At 52.1% G+C, this 14,981-nt stretch overlaps 2 protein-coding genes and 1 long non-coding RNA gene across 14 annotated transcripts in view; 1 reads left to right on the forward strand and 2 right to left on the reverse strand.

Annotated features, from left to right (window-relative positions):
• XYLT2 (xylosyltransferase 2) overlaps positions 1–10,057 on the forward strand; it is a 24,330-nt gene extending 14,273 nt beyond the window's left edge. For 6 of the 10 annotated variants that reach the window (XR_014821221.1, XR_014821223.1, XR_014821225.1 and 3 more), the window contains one exon: positions 458–1,645. Coding sequence is in view for 3 of the 10 variants with exons in the window: in XM_005668924.3 (XP_005668981.3) it covers positions 458–780 (323 nt within the window). In the remaining 7 variants the exon portion in view is untranslated. Of the gene's footprint in view, positions 1–457; positions 1,646–7,354 lie in introns of those variants that run through there. The other 4 variants (XR_014821224.1, XM_084984806.1, XR_014821220.1 and 1 more) reach the window with 3 other exon arrangements.
• Positions 8,702–14,970, reverse strand: MRPL27 (mitochondrial ribosomal protein L27). 3 transcript variants are annotated; one of them, XM_003483010.5, is made up of 4 exons: positions 14,902–14,970; positions 13,156–13,287; positions 12,687–12,754; positions 8,702–9,135 (listed from the first exon to the last, which is right to left on the reverse strand). In XM_003483010.5, the coding sequence occupies exons 1-4, from the start codon at positions 14,939–14,941 to the stop codon at positions 8,929–8,931; spliced, it is 447 nt and encodes a 148-aa protein (XP_003483058.1). In that variant the 5' UTR covers positions 14,942–14,970; the 3' UTR covers positions 8,702–8,928. The 3 variants fall into 3 exon arrangements, with proteins under 3 accessions (XP_003483058.1, XP_084840958.1, XP_003483059.2); XM_084984832.1 differs by having other exon boundaries at positions 14,831–14,970; XM_003483011.5 differs by having other exon boundaries at positions 14,783–14,970.
• Positions 10,554–12,480, reverse strand: LOC146398158 (uncharacterized). The gene is made up of 2 exons (XR_014821232.1): positions 12,418–12,480; positions 10,554–10,632 (listed from the first exon to the last, which is right to left on the reverse strand). It is a non-coding gene; the product is annotated as an uncharacterized LOC146398158 (long non-coding RNA).
• Positions 14,971–14,981: the final 11 nt, after the last annotated feature.

Genomic DNA, 14,981 nt, shown 5'->3' on the forward strand with positions numbered 1-14,981 from the left:
GCAAGTGTCTGGTGCCTGAGGGGAACAGGAGGTGGAGGATAGCAGAATGCAGGGAGTGGCGGTAAGGAAGGCTGGCAACGTAAGCAGAAAGCCACAGCTGGAGGGCCTGGTACTAGGCTTCTCATGGCTCTGGGAACCACTGGAGGTGGTTGAGAAAGGGCCTGGGTAACACCAACCAGGCCATGATCAGAAAGTAACCTTACTTTTAAAAGTGCCTTGCACTCACTGTTTTATTTAATCCTCAAGTTGGGGATTCAGGGATTACCATCTTGATTTTGTAAAACTAAGTTTTGCAGGCACAAAAAGTTCTGCGGATTAGCCCAAAGTCACTCAGCAAACTGTGACTCAGTGGATAGAGCTGGGACAGGAATTGGGGTGCCCAGACCTGACTCCCAGGGTCTGGCCTTTGTGGAATCATTCGGGCGGGGCATGCTTACTCCCTGCTCTGCACCTCTAGATGATGCCAGCTGGCTGCACGCCGGGCCCCCCCACAACGAGTATATGGAGCAGAGTTTCCAGGGCCTGAGCGGCATCCTGAACCTGCCTCAGCCAGAGCCCGCGGAGGAGGCTGCCCGCCTGCACGCAGAGCTCACGGGCCCCGCGCTAGAGGCCTGGACAGATGGGGAACTGAGCGGCTTCTGGTCTGTGGCTGGACTGTGTGCCACGGGCCCCTCGGCCTGTCCCTCCCTGGAGCTCTGCAGACTGACCAGCTGGAGCTCTCTCTTTCCCGACCCCAAATCGGAGCTGGGGCCTGTCAAAGCAGATGGGCGACTCAGGTAGCAGGGCCCCAGCCAGTGCCTCCGGCAGACCGGGGGAATTGCACCTTACAGACAGCAGAGGGGTGTCCCCCTCACGGGCAAGAACCAGAGGCCCCAGCAGTACACCCACATCAGCCATCAAGAACCCGTAGACGACAGGGAAGGTGGGCCTAGTGTTACCACTGCTGATGGCTCTGCCGGGGACCAGAGGTGGGCAGGAACGTGGGGAGAAGGGCTCCAGCCTCCACCGCCCACTCTTCCACCTTCCCCTCTAATTTTTTTTTTTTAAAGGAAAATGGGTGGCGGGGGGCTGAACTGGAACCAGAAGACGTGCAATAGGGCTCAGAGCAGCCCCAGAAAGTGGGCCAGGGCTCTGGGGAGCAGGGGCCTGACGAGCCCATCTGCTGCTGCTCTGGAGGAGGCTGGGCCTGCCTCGCTCTCCAGGGCCTCATCCCCCAGCCTCGGCCTGTGGTGCTCACAGCCAAGGCGCTGCAGGGGTGCAAGTGCTATGCCAGGCTCTGAGGCCCGGAGAACAGGTGACTTAGGGGAGCATGACAGAGCTGGGCTCTCATGGGTCAGCCTCTCCTCTTGTAGCCAGGGGACCATAGAAGAGAGGGTAGGGCTGGCTCTAGGGCTTTCCAGCACACGCTGCCCCTTGATGGGCAAGGCAGGGCACCAGGGCCTACTGAGACCATTGCAGAGTTTCCCAGGTACCCAGAACTGCAGGCAGGGCCTGGGCTTCCGCCCTGGAGGGGCGAGCCCTCATGAGCAGCATGGGAAGAAGACTCTGCCAGGGCTCTCAGGAGAACCTGGAGCAGCATTGTGCCTGAAGCTCAGTGTGAAGTCTGAAATATGCAACAGAAGAAATATATCTCTATCTCTCTAAACTGAGCCTCTGTGTTTTTCCTCCTGGGTCTCGGAGAGCCTTCTTCTCCTAAAAGTCTTGGCTTGTACTTTGGCAGAAGCTGGAGGTCTCATTTCCCCAGAGTGGGAGCAGTTCAGAACCATCCAAGAGCCGGAAGGGACCCAAGAACCCAGCTAACCCAGATCCCTCTTTTTCTGATCGGTCAACAGGGCCCAGAGAGGCTCAGAGACTTCCTCACTGCCACCCAGGGGGCCAGCAGGAGAGCTGGTTCAGTTCTCTGGAGGACTGACCCAGCACTTCCCCGCTGCCAGGCCGAGGCCGAGGCTGGTTTCTCTGCCTTCGGTGTCCCCAGGGCCCATCGCAGAAGCCCTCATCGCTCTGTTTCCTGCCCAGCCCTGAGTTATGGGGCATCCTTAAGAACAGAGGCAGTCCCAGCCAGGGCCTGGTGGTTACCATTGTCCCTTTAGGGGCAGGGGCAGCGGTGGCATGGGTTCCTGGGCCCAGCAGCAGGACCTGGAAGGGCCATGTTTGAAGAGTTTGTCTCAAGCCCTTGCTCCCCTCCGGCGCTTGTGCCATTGTCAGCAAGGGTTCAGTATCAGTCAGTATCAGTATTACTTAATGTGGGAGCAAGGGTGAAGGTTTCAGACCTTCAAAATCACCCTCTCGGGAGTTTCTGTCATGGCACAGTGGAAACAAATCCGACTAGTATCCATGAGGATGTGGGTTTGACTCCTGGTCTTGCTCAGTGGGTCAGTGATCCGGCCTTGCTCTGAGCTGTGGTGTAGGCCGAAGATGCGGCTTGGATCCCTTGTGGCAGTGGCTGTAGTGCAGGCTGGCAGCTGTAACTCTGATTTGACCCCTAGCCTGGGAACTTCTATGTGCCGTGGATGCAGCCCTAAAAAGCAAAATAAAATAAAATAATATCACCCTCTCAGCCGGTCATCCTGGCCTGGGTCAGCTCAGTTTGGGGAACAAAGGGTTCAGTTCCAGCCCAGGCTGTCACATGTCAAGTTTTTCATGTTGCCAGCAGAGGGCACCCCTGACCAGCAATAGCAGTCCTGAGGTTGCTGTTTGTTCAGCCACTGCGTTGACCCCACATGCAATATTTCATTTAGTCTTCACAACCCTTTGAGGCACGCATTTTTTTTTTTTAATGGCTGTACCTGTGGCATATGGAAGTTCCCAGGCCAAGGATCGAATCCTAGTTACAGCTGCAGCAATGCTGGATCCTTTCACCCACTGCTCTAGGCTGGGGATTGAACCTGCACAACCACAGCAACCTGAGCTGCTGCAGTCGGATTCTTAACCCACTGTACCACAGCGGGAACTCCTGAGGCAGGCACTTTTATTATTTTCATTTAGCATGTCAGGGAAGTGAAATGATAAGCCCAATGTCCAAGCTATTTGGTGGCTGCAGGCTTCAGATGGAGGCAGGGGGTCTCCATTCTCACTGGAGTCTCCTGCTCTCCTAAGGTGGGTAACAAAGAAGGAACGGAGAGCAAGAACTCCAAGGAAATAGTGTTTGCTTTGAGGGTTGTTCTGGCCCCTATTTTATTTATTTATTTAGTTTTCTTTTTACAGCCGCACCTGAGGCATATCGAAACTCCCAAACGAGGGGTGGAATCAGAGCTGCAGCTGCCAGCCTACACCACAGCCACAGCAACGCCAGATCTGAGCCACATCTGCAACGTACACTGCAGCTTGCGGCAAGGCTGGATCCTTAACCCACTGAGGGAGGCTAGGGATGGAATCCACATCCTCATGGATGCTAGCCGGGTTCTTAACCCACTAAGCCACAACGGGAACTCCCTGGCTCCTATTTTAAAGAATGTCTGAAGCTCGACTCTGGTTCTCTAAAAGATTTCTTTTTACATTAACCTTTAGATCAATGTAAAAAACATTAATAACTGGGTTTGGCCTATCAGGCATGGCAGTAGATATCAAGACATTTAGACTCTGCTGGCTAAAGATTCATAGACCAGCCTGCAGCTTTAACCCTAGCTGTGGCTATGCTGTTATTGGGCCAACAACAGTTTTCAAAGACTTATTTTTGGAGTTAGGTGGCACATGGACTCTGTTTCAGCCCCTGTCACTCCTATCCTATCACACTGAGTCCTGGTCACTCAGTCACCTGCTGTGAGCATTTTGAGCTTAAACCTTCAGCCCAGTGGATCAGGATCCTGACTGAGGGTTTTGAGTTAATGGGTCTGAGATGGCAACCCAATACTGGTGTGGGTTCAGAGCTTCCCCAGGCAATTCTAATTTGAAGGTTGGCAGGAGAACTGTGAAATCCAGCCCACCTCTACTGCTCTGGCCCCATGCATTTAGAGGCACTGCAGGACAGGGAGCAGACTCCATGACTCCTGCAGGGGTGGTGGTAGAGGCCCTACTCATCCCTCCTCTCCCATCCGGGTCACTGAGGCAAGTGTGATGGCAGCTCCTCTGGTGGACAGTGTTCCCCGCCTGCATCTTTCTGCAGGGTTAGCTCAGCCTGGAGGCGAGCTTTTTGAGGTTTTGAAATCGTCCCCTGGCCAGGCCCCTGGAGTCAGAATCAGGATAGGAGCTGGGCGAAAGTTGGTTGGGGCTGGGGGCCCTGGGTCCCCAGAGCTGCACAGGAATGCCTTTGGGGGGGCGGTGTGTGTGGGGGAACCTGGCCAGAGAGGCTTTTGTATGTTGTGGCATTTTGTATTTTGTGCCTGGTTTCTAGGACAACCATGGACACCTTAGTTCCATCAGAGCTGGGAGCAAAGGCCAGAAGACAGCCAACTGGCACCTGGAGCCCAGTTTCCTGGGCTGATGGGAAGTGGAGGGGGTGCAGAGACAGGCTGTGGGGGGGAATCAGGGCTGAGAAGTGCAGAGATCTGGGTGAGGTGGAGCTCATGGGCTATCTTCTGGGTTTAGCAGAAGCTGATCCTGTTCCCGTGAACCCTTCTGCAAGGTGCTGAGGTGCCAGGCCTGCAGAGGGCAGAGTGGAGTGCCATCCATGGAGCACTCGATTCTGGCCTGCTTTTGACCTGGCAAGCGGGGACAGAAGCCCTGGAGATGCGCTCACAGATACCCTGGCTCCAAATGAAGCTGCTCCTCTGGGCTGGGGCTCCTGGGTTGGGGGTAGCCCGCTGAGGTCCGGGGAGAGAGCCAGTCCTGTGGTTCTGCTGTCGTCAAGGCACACTTTCTTGGCACCCCTCTGCCACTGCTGCTCCCCATGCAGAGATTATCATGGACAAGAGCCTCCTGGCCCTAGCTGTGACCACTGGTGAGTATCTACCACTGTCAAGAGTCCCAGGAACCTCGTGGCCCCTCACCAGAGGCCAGAAGCCCAGCCTTTTCACCTCCAGGGTCACCTAGAGCAAGCCACTTGGGAAGAACGCTGTGCATGGTTGGCATATGAACCCTGAGGTGGCGTCCCTGCTGAGTTCTATGATGCCACCGTCTGAGAGCAGAAGAGGGGCTGGGCGCCAGGAGGCTGACTCTGGCCTCTCAAGTCCTCCCTCCCCCAGGTCTGCAGATCCAGTGTCTAAGGGTGTCTGCCCCTGCACAAGCTCCTTCTCCTCTGTAAGTCTGTCCCTCTGTAAACTCCCTCCCACCCATCACTCCTTCCCTGGGCTGGAGGAAGACAGGACAGGACATAGCTGCTCTGTCCTCCCTCACAGATCTCTGCTGCAGCAGCAAAAAGGGAGCTGTCTGACCCTCAGTTTCCCCTGCATGTCAAGCTACTAGTCCCAGCCAGCCATTTTTACCCACTTCTAGAGTGGAATTCCAGTCTAGGGAGGTGAAGACAGGGCCGTGAATGCCAGGACCAGGCTGAATGAACCGCTGATGGTGCCTCTGGGGGAAGAGTTTCATGCCAATGTGCTGCCATGCCACGTCCTCTGCTCTTGTCATTTCTTCTAGAGCCCTAACCGATGTGTAAACACCCCTTACCCACCAACCCCTCCCTTTCAGGCCCCCCCACCCCAATCTCAACAAAAGGGCACCTGCCCTCTGCTCAGTATGAAAGGGGCCTTTGAATCTACTCTACGGATGTTGCTTCTTCCAGTCTGGGTTCCCTTTGGGCCAGGAAGCAGTGTGGAAAGGGTTAATAACATCCTGGCCAGCCTCCTCCCTGGCCCTGGGGAAACAGGACCCAGTGCTGGGAGCTGCTGGTGAGGACAATGGCAAGCCCGGAGCCATCAGAGCTACATAGTGAAGACCTACTGTCAGTCCTTTTCCCAGGGAGGGGGCACAAAAAAAAAAAAAAAAAAGCAAAAGAAACCTTCGGACTAGCAGTGTTTCCAGGCTCTGACCCCAACTCTGAGGACTAGGCAGGATGGAGAGGTGGGAACAGGCCTCCTCTGACTCTCCCACAATGGTCGTCAGAGCTGGCTGCCAGTTCATGAATGAGCTAGTTGTCAGAAAGAAGTGGAATTTCTTTCTTTTTTTTTTTTAATTTCTTTTTATCAGTGCATTTCCAAAATGCTGAGGGTCTGGGCTTTGTGCCTTGGACTGGTGGAGAGAGAACTAACAAGATGGGGAGAGGGACATGGGAACAAGAAAGGGTTTGGGTTCTGCTCTTGCTCACGGACCCCAAACCCGGACCGTCACCGTCATCTTTCATGATCCCCAGACCTGCCCCTCTCCTTGCTTCAGCACCACAGGACTCCCCACTGTGACCAGGCAGTGGACGGGTGCTGAGTCCCAGGGGATGCAGATGTGGGAGGACCCCTGGGGCTGCCACTTGGGAGTGGGGTAGGGGGAGGTGCAAGCTGCAGCACTGATGCTAGGCTGGGGCCTAGTGTGGCTAGAAACGGATGGGAGGAAGGCTAGAGAGACTTTTTGGAGAGAAAGATGTGTGGTACCCTGATCTTAGACTCACCCCAGGGGGGAAAGGGTCCAGATGGAAGGTGGAGAACAGCTGTTCAAGCCTGCCCGGCTCCTTTAGTCACAGGGCTATCTCGGCTGGGGGTGGGGGGGATTCTGTGCGGAGCTGCCAGCAGGTACCAGCCACCCCTCGGGAAGCCAGCTTGCCTGCCCAGCTGTGAGTGTTCTAAAGGCAGCAGCAGCAGATGCACCAACTGACTGCACCGTGCTTCTGGCTCTGGGCCATAGAGGTGAAAGTTCAGCCCTCCCACCCTTGAGTGCCCTGGAGAACTGAGGTTTTTTTTTTTTTGTCTTTTTGCCATTTCTTGGGCCGCTCCCGCGGCATATGGAGGTTCCCAGGCTAGGGGTCCAATTGGAGCTGTAGCTGCAGGCCTACGCCAGAGCCACAGTAACGTGGGATCCGAGCCACGTCTGTGACCTACACCACAGCTCACGGCAACACCGGATCCTTAACCCACTGAGCAAGGCCAGGGATCGAACCCACAACCTCATGGTTCCTAGTCGGATTCGTTAACCACTGAGCCACAACAGGAACTCCGAGAACTGAGCTTTTTTCCCTTACTTCCCTACTGTATATAAATGCCCAGAGCCCCTGGAACTGAGGATGGGGGGCCTGAGGATTTGACTAGAGGCCCCACGTCCCCTCTTTGGGTAGACGAAAGGATGGTAGACCCCAGTCCAGGGAAGCGACTTAGGACGGGTTCCATGGAAGAGTTTCCATGGACCCAACAGTTCTAAGACTCAATTTGTTTCCAGGAAGGACTGTCACTGGGGGAGAGGAGACACAGAAAGCCAAGTCCAAAGAAAGAGCATGCGTGTACAGGGGCTGGGGGTAAGGGACTGGCTCATGTCTTTGCTCTCCTGTCTCTCCCAGCTGCCATCCAGCTATGAGAAGGCCTAAGGTCATGCCTGTGCCATCCACCAACTGTGGCCCAACTTGCCCACTCCAGGAAGCAGCCACTTGCCCTGCTCAGTGTAGCGGGGAGCAAGCTCCTTCGTCTTGCCCTTCCCACTTCTCCAGGGGGCTGGCAGGGGCAGCGCTGAGCTTATGGAGATGCCCCCACCAAAGGCTTGGTGCATGAGACCCCAGAAGGAAGGAAGCCAAAGTGAACTTCAACAAACCCTGGGTCACCTGTGCAGGAGGTGGGAAATTTGGGGTCACGCCCTGAGAATAAGGTGACAAATTCAAAGCAGACCTCCAGAATGGGGAGACTTCTCTATCCTCAATCCCTGGAGCTCCTGCCTTCCGGACAGGAAAAAGTCATGGGAGGGAGCCACTGACTCTCCAAGCCCTCTGGGGCTGCAGCCAAACCACCGGACTCCAACGGCCAGGGTGCCCATCCACCTCAGCTGAGACTTCCTTCCTCCGCCTTCTGCTCAAAGCCATGCTTCTAATGGTCTTGGGTTCCCAAGGAAGGCCCGCCCCCAGCCCATTCTAGGCCCAGGCTGAGTATTTATTTATTCCTGAAGCCTCAGTCTGTGCTGCTGTATAAACCAAGAGGCAGAAAAGAATGTGAGCCTGGTGTCTGGGTGAGCAGGAAGGAGCCCATCTGTCACTACTCTTGCCTCATCGGTGGAAGGACCTGGTATTCCGGGTCGGATGGGGCCTCTCTGCCCTGGACCCGCAAAAGCAGGAAGGGGTCTGCCATGTGGCCATTCCTAGGGCTATGTGGCTCCAGGAGAGAAACAGGACTGTGCGCTTCCTCTGTTACGTGTCCCCCAACCCTCTTCCCCAGCCCCACTTCTGTGGGACCCGGGAGGGGAAGGAGCAGTGACACCCTCGAGCACAAGCTTTCCTCTTCCTTGCCGTCTTAGGGATGGAGCAGAAATAATCCCCTCCTCAAAATGAAGTCCCCTCTTATTCTGAGCTCTGACAGGCCTCTTTCCTGATTTGTTTGTTTTGGTTTTTTTTTTTTTTGCTTTTTAGGGCCACACTTGAGGCATATGGAAGTTCCCAGGCTAGGGGTAGAATTGGAGCTACAGCCACAGCCACAGCCACCATGCCAGATCCAAGCCACATCTGTGACCTACACCACAGCTCATGGCAACGCTGAATCCTTAATCCACTGCGAAAGGCCAGGTATTGAACCCACATCCTCATGGATCTTAGGTTTGTTAACTGCTGAGCCACAAAGGGAACTCCTCTTTCCTGCTTTGCGGCGCCCTGTTGTGTGCACTAGAGAACACAGACAAACAGATAAGGAAGCCGCTCCATCCGGGCTTGTCCTCCAACAGCACAAACTACAGCTAACTTTTATTTCTGGCCCCGGCTCAGGTCTCCCCAAGGGCCTCCCAGCCAGTCACCTCACAGAGCCTTCCCACAGTCACCGCGGGCAGACTTCTGCCTTGGGAGGGCTTGTCACCACTCCAACCCTTGATGACTTCTGGTACCAGGCTCTCTCTTGTCATCTGGGCTCCAGTCTCTGTGCAAAGACCTCCTCTGGGAGCTCAAAGCATAGCTACCAGTTTGAAGGTGCCCTCAGGCTTGGCAGGAACCACGTGGACGAAAGTCTTGTACAGCACAGCCCCCTGGGGCAGCCTGGTGACCAGATCCACGGCCTCCGAGTTGCTGGGATTGGGCACGTAGACCTCCTTAGTGTAGCGGACTACTCCCTCCTCCAGGGCATACAGGCACTTGTTCTTCCCCAGGCCCACCTGCAACACACACACCTGGTCAGCTGGACAGCGAGGCGGCCCATCCCAGGGCTTCGGGAGAGACTTTTGACGAGGATTCTCCTCTGGGGCCAGAGGAGAGGATTCAGAAAGCTCCACCTCAGCTTCCCCTTCCCACTGCTTGGTAACTACACCATTCCAAAGGTGGGAAAAGAAAACTGCAGCAGCCAATCCAGGTGATGACTCAGTCTCCTGAGGGCTGATACCTGGACCCATGTCTGAGCAGCTGGTCAGAAGCCACACTGGACCGAAGTCCACACTGGACAGATCCCCACACCAGGCCCAGGAAAATACCTCTAATCACTGCCCTTGGAGCTTGCTTCACTTAGGCTTGACACACCACTAGTTTGATGGACATTTTCATCTACATGGTGATCTTAGACATTTAGGCTCAAAGCTACATGGATAATGCATATGCTAATGAAACAATAATAATATTATCAGCTAGTACTTGTATCATGCTTACCATGTATAAGCACTGGGCCAAGCACTGCTATACACATTAACTCACTTACGTCTCACCTTGTTAAGATACTATTTCTTTCTTTGTTGCTTTTTGTCTTTTTTTTTGTCTTTTGTCTTTTCAGGGCCATACACGCGGCATATGGAGGTTCCCAGGCTAGGGGTGGAATCAGAGCCACAGCTGCTGGCGACAGCCACAGCCATGCGGGATCCAAGACGTGTCTGCAACCTACACCACAGCTCACAGCAACGTTGGATCCTTAACCCACTAGCAGAGCCAGGGATCAAACCCACATCCTCATGGATACTAGTCGGGTTCATTACCACTGCGCCACCAATGAAACTCCAAGAAGGTATTATTTCTATGCCTGTTTTTCGGGTGAGAAATATAAGCAAAGAGATTAAATAAACCGTGTATTGTATGTATGGTGTTTAAACTATACATAACTGGGCTTTTTTCTTTTAGAACTTGAGAGCGGATGTGTGGCAATCTTTACCCTCATAGACCAGCATTATTCAATATTTCTCTGATTAAAAGAACAGACTCTGGTTCAAATCCCAGCATTAGCAGTTCCTGTTGTGGAGCAGGGAAACAAATCTGACTAGTAACCGTGAGGACTTGGGCTTGATCCCTGGCCTTGCTCAGTGGGTTAAGGATCCGGCATTGCTGTGGCTGTGGTGTAGGCCAGCAGCTGTAGTTCTGACTGGACCCCTAGCCTGGGAACTTCCATATACTACAGGTGTGGCCCTAAAAAGCAAAAAATAAAAATAAAAACTCCCGGGACTACTACTTACTATTGTGTGATCTGGGCACATTAATTTACTGTGTCTCACTTTTTTCAACTGCAAAATGAGGATAAGTATTAACCATTTTATAGGGTCATCTTGAGGATTAAATGAGTCAACAATCAAAAAGAGCTTAGACTACTGCCCAGATCTAAACATATTAGCTTTTATTATTGTTGTTATTATTAAGTCCCAGGAGTCAACATAGCCACATACTAAATGTCTCGAGTTCTAAAAAAACAAAAACAACAGTTACTTCACATACAAATCAGCATTTTGGAACTAATTATAGGTCACTATATCAGTCTTTCTGTGTCTACTAAAATTGCCAAAAGAGGTAAGAAGGGAGGAGGAAATTGATTACAAAGGAAACTAAACTAATTTGTGTGTGTGTGTGTGTCTTTTTGCCATTTCTTGGGCCGCTCCCGTGGCATATGGAGGTTCCCAGGCTAGGGGTCGAATTGGAGCTGTAGCTGTTGGTCTACGCCAGAGCCACAGCAACTCGGGATCCGAGCCGAGTCTGCGACCTACACCACAGCTCACGGCAACGCTGGATCGTTAACCCACTGAGCAAGGGCAGGGATTGAACCCGCAACCTCATGGTTCCTAGTCGGATTTGTTAACCACTGCGCCACGACGGGAACTCCCTAATATATATATTTTTTTTCTTCTTTTTTTTTTTTTCTAGGGCTGCACCTGCGGCATATGGAACTTCCCAGGCCAGGGGCCGAAGAATTGGAGCTGCAGCTGCTGGCCTACACACAGCCACAGCAACGCCAGATCGTGCCACATCTGTGACCTATACCACAGTTTATGGCATCACCAGATGCTTAACCCACTGGGCAAGTGGGATACCAGTCAGGTTCGTTTCCGCTGAGCCACAATGGGAACTCCCTAAACTAATATTTTATTTTATTTTATTTTATTTATTTATTTATTTATTTTTGTCTTTTTGCTATTTCTTTGGGCCGCTCACGCAGTATATGGAGGTTCCCAGGCTAGGGGTCGAATCGGAGCTGTAGCCGCCAGCCTACGCCAGAGCCACAGCAACGCGGGATCTAAGCCGCGTCTGCAACCTACACCACAGCTCACGGCAACGCCGGATCCTTAACCCACTGAGCAAGGGCAGGGACTGAACCCACAACCTCATGGTTCCTAGTCGGGTTCGTTAACCACTGCGCCACGACGGGAACTCCTAAACTAATATTTTAAATAAAGTAAAGAATACACAGTATAGACCTGTGTTAAAGAACATGAAGACCTAAGCAAGTAATACCAACTTGCTGAACCTGAAATCCATGCCTGGTAAGGACCTAATTTCTGGTTCATATGTTGAATTCTATTTTATTAAATTCAAGTTATCTTTCATTAATATTTTATTAGATTCAAGTTATAATTCAATCATCTTTATCTACTGAATAATAACTTCATGTGATGGAGAAATTATTTTTTTTTTGCCAAGTCTGTGGCATGTGGAAGTTCCCAGGCCAGGGACTGAACCTGAGCCCAGCAGGGACAATGCTGGATCCTTTAACCACTAGGCCACGAGGGAATTCAGAGGAATTCTTAAAAATAGGAAAAAAAAATGGGAGTTCCCACTGTGGCTCAGCAGAAACAAATCTGACTAGCATCCATGAGGACGCAGGCTCGATCCCTGGCTTTGCTCAGTGGGTTAAGGATCCCACATTGCTGTGAGCTGTGGTGTAGACTGCAGACAGGGCTCGATGCCTCGTTCCTGTGGCTGTGGTGTAGGCTGGCAGCTGCAGCTCCGATTAGACCCCTACCCTGGGAACCTCCATATGCCATGAGTACAGCCCTAAAAAGCCAAAAAAAAAAAAAAAAAAAAAAAAAAAAAAAAAAAAAAGAATACATTGAAACTAGTTTCCCAAGATTAAAAAAGTATCTTAAATCACTAGACATCTCCTCTACCAAGAACAGGGGGTTAGAAAAGAGACCCAAGAGAACCAGGCTAATGCTATTATCAAGGCAAAAAAGTGATCTGAGATTTAGGCAGACCTGGTTCAAATCCCAGCTCTGTCACTTTCTCCCCTTCATTCCAAGTTTCTGGTGTCCTACCTGTAAAACAGAGATGATACCTATCTATCTTAGGAATAGGGGTAAGGATGAAATGAGATAACGTAAGCCCAAAATCAGCATGACCCTTGGCATTTGGTAAGCATTCAACAACTACAACTGCTGTAATTACTGTGCTCCAGACCATGGAGGGGTAGTCCTAGAAAAGAAAAAAAAAGAAAGAAAGGGGGCGGGGGCACAGAGCAACTCACATGGGCACCTGGGTGCCAGCGGAAGTGGCGCTGAGTCGCAAGGATGTTGCCAGCATGAACATAGTGACCTAGAAGAGAAGTCCATGAGAGCTCTAACTCTCAGCCCCCGTGATGAGGCAGCACAGCAAACTGCTAAAAAAAACATGACAGCCCTCACCTTCTCAGCCCAAATGCTGCACACCTCTAGGCCTGCCCATGGTAAGACTAACGCTCAGAGCCTGACACAGGCAGCCCCCAGTCCCCCAGCCAGGAGCCTCCTCTGCAGTTGCATGGCTAAGGTTCCCACCTATCTGCTCTTCCTCGGGCCTCCCATCTTGCCTCAGGTCTCCTCTGCCTCTCATTTGGAGCCAAATGTTCTGGTGAGGAAAATGGAAACCAGGCTCTTGCCTGGTTTCCCACTCTTCAAAGGAATGTCAAGGCAGCAGGGCAAGGTGCTAAGGCGGATGCAGAAGCCAGGCCACAGGCTCACCCTCCATTTTCTTGATGCCAAAGCGTTTGCCTGGTGACTTTCCACCGAGGTTCTTGGAGCTGCCACCTGTCTTCTTGGATGCATATCTGACAGCAAGAGCTGCAGCCTGAGGGGGGCTCAGCAGGGCTGTAACTGCAGAGAGAACAAAATGTTTTTCAAACAGAGGCTCCCAATCAGACTCTCTTTCTCTGTCTCGATGGGCCATTTGCTAAGCTGAGAGGTGGCAGGAGGTAGTGTCAGGGGAGGTGAGGAAGATACGTGAGCAGAAATGCCACTTGACGGTCTGGGTTTTCAGGGAGTGTTTGAAGTCCTTGGCCTTCTCCCATAACGGGGCACAAATCATTCCTTGTATTGTCCAGGGTGTAAGCACTACATGAATTGTGTGTGTGTGGCCTGGGGTGGGGGTTTGGGGAGTAAAATAGTAATGGAAAAAAAATAAACACCATCTGTCCTAGGTCCTGACACATTCATTCCTATTGAGGAGAAACAAATACCACAAAAACAGAAGCCAGCAAGAGGATACCAGAGGGCTGCCTGTTTCAGCTTCACTCACCATTATGTCCTCAAGCCTCCATGCACTGTGGAGGGGCCAGACCGCAGAGCCCAGCAAGAGGACACCCAGAGAGGAGGCTCCTGCTTTGACCTCATCCACCATTTTATTAGCCATCCACCCATCCACTGCACACCACGTACTTGTAAACAAAAAGGGCAGCCTCTCTGAGGATGGCTCCCACAGGCTCCTGTCCACTTCAGAAGGCCGGATCCTTTCTTTGCTCAGCAGCTCATCGAGCACAGGTCCAACAAAGAAGACTGACACTCTGACCTTGTTAACCTGACCTCCCCATTCATTCCAAAGAGCACAATGGCATTTATTTTTAAAAGGAAAGTGAACTAAAATTCATACTAACCAGGACAGAAGCCCAGTGCTATATGACAAGCCCAGGACTGGCGGTCCCTGCATTCAGGTCTCCAGATACAGCTACAGTTAAACAGGGCCATGCCAGAAAGTCTTTAGAGAAGGCTTGTGGGTCCCTGGAGCCTATAAGTTCAGAGTTCCTAAATCCCAGGTTTCTGAAGTTTTAATGAGAACAGAGACTACCTGAAGCAAAGGAGCAGAGACAAGAACTTATGCAGGTATTTTCTCTTTGGTCGCAAGCACAACATGCGGCAGTTCCCTAGGCAGAGACTGCACCTAAGCCACAGCAGCAACAACGATGAATCCTTAACCTGCTGAGCCACAGAGAAACTCCTACAGCTATTTTATTTATATGCTCATTTACTGGCTTATCTACTAGAAAGAACAGTGCTGTGTGTGCAGACTATGTTTTCATCTTCTCTGTTGAAATTCTCAACACCTACCACAGTGTCTGGTACAAAGATAGACCTCAATCTGCTGAACGAACAGATTAACTTTTTGACCTCTAATATGCCAGCGGTAGTAACCAGTTTTTGCAGATGACGGGATCCAAATAAACCCACTTATTTACCCAAATAAATCGATGAACCGGCACCTACGGCTAATGAAGCTTATTAGCAAGCCAGCCAGTGGAAGGTCAGGAGCTACACGCCCTAGATGTCACGTGATCACCGACTACCGCCCCTCAAACCTCGTGGGCCCTGCACACACCTCCCGTCCCAGGGTCTTCCGCGAGATACAGCCTCCACCGCATCTCACCCCCTGGCTCCCAGTAAGGTCTCCACTCTGCCTCCACCCCTTGCTCCGCGACGACCACAGCGTCCGGTTACCTGCTGCCCGGGTCCTTAGCGCCAGCACCGCCAACGCCATGTTTGCAGTACACTTGCTTCCGGTCTCAGAAATCTGCTTC

Source organism: Sus scrofa, chromosome 12 (assembly GCF_054392235.1).
Source record: "Sus scrofa isolate SSC_HxYL_T2T_F1_AM1 chromosome 12, Sscrofa_HxYL_maternal_Yorkshire_Landrace_v2.0, whole genome shotgun sequence".
Lineage (NCBI taxonomy): Eukaryota > Metazoa > Chordata > Mammalia > Artiodactyla > Suidae > Sus > Sus scrofa.

Excerpts from the sequence above, each read along its gene's own strand:
- MRPL27 (XM_003483011.5), bottom strand. The coding sequence starts at position 14,825 with ATGCGGTGGAGGCTGTATCTCGCGGAAGACCCTGGGACGGGAG. Across the intron at positions 13,288-14,782 it reads GGAAGACCCTGGGACGGGAG|TTACAGCCCTGCTGAGCCCC; the intron begins GTGTGTGCAGGG and ends TTCTCTCTGCAG. Across the intron at positions 12,755-13,155 it reads TGGCATCAAGAAAATGGAGG|GTCACTATGTTCATGCTGGC; the intron begins GTGAGCCTGTGG and ends CTTCTCTTCTAG.